General features: G+C 49.6%; 1 protein-coding gene across 1 annotated transcript; it reads right to left on the bottom strand.

The window, feature by feature from the left end:
* Positions 1–7360, bottom strand: Smurf (SMAD specific E3 ubiquitin protein ligase). The gene is made up of 11 exons (XM_029111352.1): positions 7189–7360; positions 4915–5093; positions 4094–4208; positions 3631–4004; positions 3240–3495; positions 2902–3154; positions 2626–2748; positions 2320–2507; positions 1937–2196; positions 1506–1816; positions 1–1346 (listed from the first exon to the last, which is right to left on the bottom strand). The coding sequence occupies exons 1-11, from the start codon at positions 7358–7360 to the stop codon at positions 827–829; spliced, it is 2751 nt and encodes a 916-aa protein (XP_028967185.1). The 3' UTR covers positions 1–826.

The following is a 7360-nucleotide window of genomic DNA, read 5'->3' as shown; positions in this document are numbered from 1 at the left end:
AACAAGATCTTCTTTATTGAAAAAAAAGTTGCTCACTTTGCTTGCAATGTACTATATACACACCATTTCTAGACACAATTTCGTCCTTTCACTCGTCATGATGTCAATCACCGCAGTCTTCATTTATTACAAACCTATAAACGATCCGATGTCACGGTCGAAATCATACGGAAATGCTTTTGATTGGTTGGAGTTTGATTTATCAGTCTCGAGAGAAAGCGGTTCGCAGGCATGCAGCGCCTCCGAGCCACGTGTGTGAAGCCATGTTAACTATCGAGTGCGCTATTTTTTTATTGTTCTCATTACTTCTTCGTCCGGCGTCGCATTCTTCGCCGACTTCCCCTTCCGGGTTGAGTCATCCAATCTATAACTTGATGAAGAGCGTCTATGGGGAATCCTCGCTCAGATATCAAGATCCACAATCAAGACCTTCGCGAAGATATGTTTCCTGCAGGAGCTTCTTCCCCGGTCTAGTGATGTGATTCGAATCTAGGATTCGTGGGCTCGGGATTTGAGAATACCCCGCGACTTCCGCGAATTTTCGCCGGCAGGCACTTGATATGTTCTGCTTTCGTTACGGCGACCCAATCCATTCTCTCTCCGCGAAATATTCGTTCATAGCATCTACCCTAAGGTTCACGAACGTATCATATCCATCCGGCTGGTGTCCTATAAGGTCTTGGTCTTTTTCGTTGTATGTACAGACTAGGCAAATTAAGAACGGTCTTGCGCTGACGGAAAACCGAGCCTTTGAGGTGCTCTTTGCATGACGTGATTGAGAACTGAGGTCGCAGCAACAGGTAAGAAGCGAAAAAGGACTCTAGAATTATTCGATGGCGAAACCACAGGTTTCCTCGATAGCTTGAGTTATCTTGTCTTTCATTTTTTCTTTGCTTTCGTAAGGCGGTATGTCGATGCGATTGAAGCATGTGTGCGCCTTAGGAAGGTTGTCCGTGCAGGCGTCGGCCACCAGATGAAGGGTGAACGGCCTTGGTCCGACCGCACCAGTCGAACCTTGTAAAGCCGAAAATCCTTGCAGAGGGAGACGAGACGACCCTGTCACGAACTGAAGCAGTCGAGCGCGCTGCTCCTCGTCGTATCCTCCGACAATGCCCCAGAACCAAACGACTTGAGGAGTTTTACTAACGCAGTGCTTCAAGCGCGTATTATTCTTCCAGTCATCTACGTCGATATGCCCCAGACCCCCAATGACTAATTCGAGTTCTCTCTCGTCGAACTCCTTCACTAAAGCCTGCGGTATCAATTCGTTAAAACCTTTTTGGAGAGCCAGAAACTGCTGTTCGATCCCGAGCATGAAGCGCCAGTTGACGTACAGACGGACGTACCTGCGACCAAAATTCCCGGGTTAGATCAGCAGCGGACCTGGGGCGTGAGCTCCGATTCGAAACATTCCGAAACTAATTTCTTCTTTCTGGAGACGGAGGAATCACCACGCATTCCTCCCCGCAATATATGTTTACTGTTCTCGGGGGGAATAAACTCACTCTTTCTTGTTGTCGTCCGTCACCATGATTTGAGCTCCGCCAGGCTTTAACTCGTGTAAAACAACTCGACCGTATTGATTGTGTTCGACGGCAAACGTTTCATCGAATGCTCCGTCGCTCAGATCATTCTCAAGAATCCACTTGAGACTGTTGTAGAGTTGCATGTCAACAGCCTCAATATCGGCTAGTGTTATCGGTTGGTTCAGCAACTGCTTGTAGAAGGGCAGTGTGAAACCTCCATCTATGTAGTATCCGTGGAACACGGCTAACCCGATGATCCGACCGATGAATTGGAAGTACGAGAGGTGTTCCTGCAGAATCGGGGATCACCAAATTAGAGAGTTCTGAACAGAGCTTGGTGGGAGGGAACAAAAACCTACGAATAGCACCTCCGGTCTGAGGATGACGGTTAGACAATGAGGAATGCTCACCGGGTTGACCGCAGAGTCGGGGTTGATTTGTAGCGTGAATATATCTTCTCGGGTGTATTGGAAAAGACCATAATAGGGGTTAAGCATCTCATGCGAGAGCAGGTAAAGCCATTCTCGGGCTAGGCCTCCGTAGTCGAGCCCCTCTTCTCCGCGAAACTTCACTTGAAGTCGTTTACGGAGATCTTTGGCTCGCATTTTCATAATCTGGCGGTAAGACTCCTCGAAGATGTCCTCTCGAGACACCTCCAGGCGGCAGTGACCTACAATCCAACCAATAGACGGTGAGTGACCTTCCAACACAAGGGAAAACCTCCGAATTTATCAGACGGTACTCCGACGATTAGCCTAGAATTAGCCTAGCACGAGAATTTCCTGAAACTCACCAGTTGGCGGTTGAAAAGCCTGCAAATCTCTTCGTAGCATGGTGAGTTTTGTGACAAGGTCTCTATTGTGCCTCCCGAAGTTCCGAGACAGACCCACTTCTTTCGTCTCATCTTTCTTGTTTCGCGGTGAAACTCCGACAGGAGATAAAGAGCTGCTACTACGATTGTTCCCATTGATTTGATTTTGACTGAAAAGAGGAATCGCGTTACTATCGAGGGAATTCGAGCTTCATTCCTAGCGACTCGTCCTATGACGCATTGGATCTCAATAATTCCTTTGATGAGCTCGACGATAAGGCCACCAACCTAATCAAAGGTTGAGGGGAGGGATGGGAGTTCATGTTGGATTGAGGTAGCCCGGAAATATTCATAGAAGTCGGGAGATTCTCGGGACTTCTGATGATGGAATCTGAGTTTCGCTCCCCTCTGCTGCTGGAAAATAGAATCGACGACCATCAGCACCGATCACGAATTCCAGGAATGCATTGCCGAAATCGATCGTTCGAATTGGGGAAGATCAGCTCCCAAACCCCTGATTGAACATCGAAGGATTTTTGGCGAATTCTTTGAATATCCACTGACCTTCGTGGGGTGGGAGCCGCCAGTCGATTGTTTCCAACCATGAGACGGGGATCGGTGAATTGAGTTGTTCTGTTGTTATGATCTACGAAGTACTGTTTCCCGGAAGCTGTAAGACGCACTTCCCATCCACTTGGCAAAGGTCCCAAATCGACGTTGCGGGGAACCTCGCGAGGAACTCGAGGATCATGCCAAGACACTTGGCCGTTTTGAGTGTTGTAAAAGTACACTTGACCGTGCTCTGTGGTACGAAGCTCTGTAACGATACGAGAAGTCTGATTAGAGGTCACTTCCGGAATCGTCGGAGTCTTAAGCCGTTTTGAAAGCGCTTCGGCACCCACCATAGCCTTCAGGCAGCTCAGTTGTCGCGGGAATATTCCGATGCAGTTGATTCCTGCTCAAATAATTACGGTGACGGGTAGACCTCCTCCGACTCTCACGTTCTCTCCGCGGAGGAGTCTGTTCGTAGGCGGGATTAACGGGTCGTGCCCATTGCGTCGATCTGGTGGCGTGATTCACAAAGTATTCTCGCCCTGTCAAGGTAAGCCGTCGCTCCCAACCTTCGGGTAGGTCTCCGCTGTCTCCCGGAGAGGCGACCTGTGGTTTGAAACAGAAACATCTCCGTTAGGGGCTTTCTTGGAGAGATTCCAAAGTGTGATAGCTGATCTAGAGTTATCAGATTTTCTCTTCAGTTCCCCCCTGAAGCATTTTTATGATCGATATTGTCCTTACAGCGTTCGGCTGAGTGTTTTCCTGGTTATCCCCGCTACCCGGCGGGGGTACTGAGTTGTTGTTGATGTTGCTATTGTTGTTGTTGTTATTATTACTGTTAAGGTTGTTCGGACTACTGTGGACGATGTTGTTGTTGTTGATGTGTTGATTGCTGCTGAGTGGGCTGTTCATCAGCTGAGTTTGATTACAGCTGTTGGAACACAGCTGTTGATTCGGCGCTGGTAGGCTGAGCACGTCTCGATGTAGCTGACTGTGAGGCGTTGCCAGAGTGTGAGCTCCACGGGACGCCAACGAAATCACGAGCTGACCTTTGACTGCATCCACAGAGGGTGATTCTTCCGATGGATAGCTCCGGGATAGGTCTAATCGTTGATCTGAAAGTCGCGGTCATTATTCTAGAGTTCGAAAAAATGCAAGATTTATTCCAATACGAATGATTTCCCAGATATTCGAAAACCCTTACATCCAGCGTCACGCAGCTGTTGGATCATGTTCGGCTTGAGTCGGATGCAGCCGAGGAACGCCGCAGATTCTTTCTTGAAGCCGATTTTTCTGTGGTTCCAGATCGAAATAGTGATCTGTTGAAGGGAAAAGATGATGTCGAACGTTAGGAAAGTGTTTCCGCTAAACGAGTTGTTCCGCTTCCTCCATGTTCCCGAGTCAAATCCGCCGGTTTTCCGTGTTGTTCTCTTTTGACGAAATGTTAGACCATGATGCGTTCCGGCCGATCCGATGGTCGCGGCGCGACAAAAATGCAAGTCTCACAGGCCAGTGAGACCAGTCAGTTCCATCTCCAAATGTGTGTGCGTCACGCCGAGCTTTCACTAAGATGACTTCTAGTTATCAAAAGCGAAATTTAAATTCAATAGACAGTTCACGACGGCCACCACTTGTTTCACGGGAGCCACTCGGCGGCTCGAAGCCTTTCGCAGCGAACGGTTGCCCCATCCAAAAGCGTCCAGAAGATGTCATAGTGATGTTGTGTCAGGTCCAAAAGATCTCTCGACCTTCAAACTTGCGCACTAACTCCTCCCCTCCTAACGTGAAAGACTCGGTCAAACGTCTGACTACATGAGTCAACTTGGATTCGCTTCCGTACTGGTTCCGCACTTGGCCGGGAATCAGACTCGAGAACGACTTTGCTCACTAAGTTCGACATCATGTGTCATCGCAGCGGAGTTCCTAATGTCCCGATGAGGTTCAAAACTCTGTCTCTCTGTTGATCACCCGGGATCCCAGTAGAATCTCTCTCCAGGGAACTTCCATCCGCTGATCGGTACTCACAGAATCGTTCTTCTTCAGATACAAATCGAAATTCTGTTGCCATTTGGGGTCCAGCGTCGCCCGGCGCGGTTCGGTTGAGTAGTCCTGGACCGCTTCTCCGCAGGTTTCCACGGACACCTTACAGAAGGGGTCTGGGAGCCGAAAGAAATCCTTTTTCAGAAGACCCTTGGCACACAACACTGCAAAGAAAAAAAACACAGATCAGAAACTCGCCTGCGATAATGAGATCGAGATTCATCCCGGCTCGACGCATCGATGTGAATCAATCGGGGTCCTCAACTTCGAGCGTCGACCGAGCTCCGGAATTCAAAAGATCTTCGTGGTTCGAATGAAATTTTCAAGCTTCAGGGCGCTCCACAGTAAGCCATTTTCTGCCATGGATACGCCACCACTTGCGTCGGTGATTTGTCTGTCTTTCTTTTTTAGTTTGTCAGCTGTGCTCTTGAAAGAGGGAGCCCCAGGGCAACGGCCAGAGCGAATCCTGTGAACAGTCAGCCAACGAATGACGGACGCCGCGCCGGCGGGACGAGCATGGGGACGACAGACGGAACACATGGCTCGGTCGCCCAACAACACAAACCAGTTACGCTGCGAGCAGCGACGTCTGACTCAGCAGTCTCCACGACAGCAGCATTGCACCTAGCGTAGGGGACGATGGATCCGGACAAAGATCCATGGATGAATAGATCAACACGGTGTGGTCGCCAGGCGGCCGCTGCCCGTTCGCCTGACATGAGTTTCTGTCTTTCGCTGAAAGCTCCTTGTTCTGGCATCGTTGATGACAGCTGCGATCTTGGAATGAATAGAACGGAGGAGCAGTATTTCAGCAGGGTTCCCGCTCGTGATGCATCCGAGGGGAGCAAGTATCCACGAACACGAGCGATCGGTTCAATCTACGATATTTCCCCTGCCAGAGCTATCACAGATTTCCGCCATGACCCATCGGTCAATCACTGATGTGAAGAAAATGGTTCATCGCTCCAACGAGAGAAAGCAAAAAGAGCATATTGCATGCGGAGGAGAGGTTCCGAGCAGAATGGAAAACCCTACTAGAGGTGTGAAGCAGAGAAAAAAAGAACTGATACCAGATTTCGTTCAGAAAGTATTTTCGTATACGAAAGGTCTGTCGCATGGACCGTTCTCAGACATGATGGGCTCCCAAGGCCACGCGGACACATAAGGAGAGATCTCCCGAACCGACGGACCGAAGGGTGCGAGGAGCAGACGATCGATGCTGATTGCCGAAAACCAGAATTTCGGACTTTATTTGCGTAACTGTAGTTAATTATGACCGGGGCCGCTGTGCTCAAATGTGGGAAACACATCGCCGACTTGACGACGATCGCTGCTGGCTCAGAGATTAGACATACCACCCATCGATCGGTGGATCTAATATCCGATAGACGCCTGATCGGGAGCGGACATAAAAGATGAGCCCAACATATCTCAAAACCCAATCACCGAAGATCGGGTCCGTCTCTCATAATAATTATTGCAGTTCGAATGCGTCTCGGGTTGAGTCTGGGAATCCCTCCAATCCGATGAGCCTTCAGCTGGCTCTCTGGAGCGTAACGTGTCATCCGACATTCTGGCGCTGCCCGCAGGCAGCCACAGAGATTGATTCAGGATTGGTCGCTCTTATGAGTGACTCTCCTGCTGACGAAACGAAGTGAGCTTGTTTTCAAATACGAGAAGCCGGTCTCCGCACACCTTCGACTACCACAGATTCCAGGCTCTCCTGATAGATGCAATTATTATCATTCAAGGGTATTCCACACAGAGCATACACACGTGATTCAAAGCACTCGGTGCTGCATTGGAATTCGCCGTTACTGATCTATGATGAAAGATCTCTCCGATGCCAGTTGACTGATTTCGAATTGGAATGGAGGAGGTCAATGTTGTTTATGTGATAGCCTGACCGAGTCAGACATAAATATTCATCTGCCTGGTCTTGTTTGACTTTTCATAACACTCACGTTCTCACCGACAGAGAGTCTCTCGGTCGGTCGGCCGGCCGGTCACTAACGCCATCGACTCGGATATCGAGGAACACTTAAAGTGAGGTCGAGGCCGCGAAACTCTCGGAAACTACATAGGTATGTATGTACTGCATTTCTCTGCTCGATCGACTGCCAGCTGACTTTGAGTCTCAGAACATAAACATTGGAACAATACCGCTTCGTGAGCCGAGCTCCGTCTATTGACTTCCGATGCCTACGAGAACTCTTCTGATCTCCTTCCAGTCTTTTGGAGTTCTCGGAGGAAACTCACCGCTGAGTCTGATTTTTGTGGCCGTCTGTTGAGAGTGCTGCTGTTGCTGTTGTTGTTGCGACTGTTGCTGCGGGGGCGGCGGCGTTTGTAGTTGCGGCGGCTGCTGCTGGGTAGCTGGCTGACAGCGGGTGGCATCTTCATTGGCGGGAGGGGGGGAAGCAGGATGATTCAT

Source organism: Galendromus occidentalis, unplaced genomic scaffold (assembly GCF_000255335.2).
Source record: "Galendromus occidentalis unplaced genomic scaffold, Mocc_1.1 scf7180000077435, whole genome shotgun sequence".
NCBI classification, from domain to species: Eukaryota; Metazoa; Arthropoda; class Arachnida; order Mesostigmata; family Phytoseiidae; genus Galendromus; species Galendromus occidentalis.
Note: the sequence above shows the minus strand (reverse complement) of the source record. Positions and strands in the feature narration are given on the sequence as shown.

Excerpts from the sequence above, each read along its gene's own strand:
- Smurf (XM_029111352.1), bottom strand. The coding sequence starts at position 7,360 with ATGAATCATCCTGCTTCCCCCCCTCCCGCCAATGAAGATGCCACCCGC. Across the intron at positions 2,749-2,901 it reads GCGGCTCCCACCCCACGAAG|CAGAGGGGAGCGAAACTCAG; the intron begins GTCAGTGGATAT and ends ATTTTCCAGCAG. Across the intron at positions 2,197-2,319 it reads GGCTTTTCAACCGCCAACTG|GTCACTGCCGCCTGGAGGTG; the intron begins GTGAGTTTCAGG and ends GTTGGATTGTAG.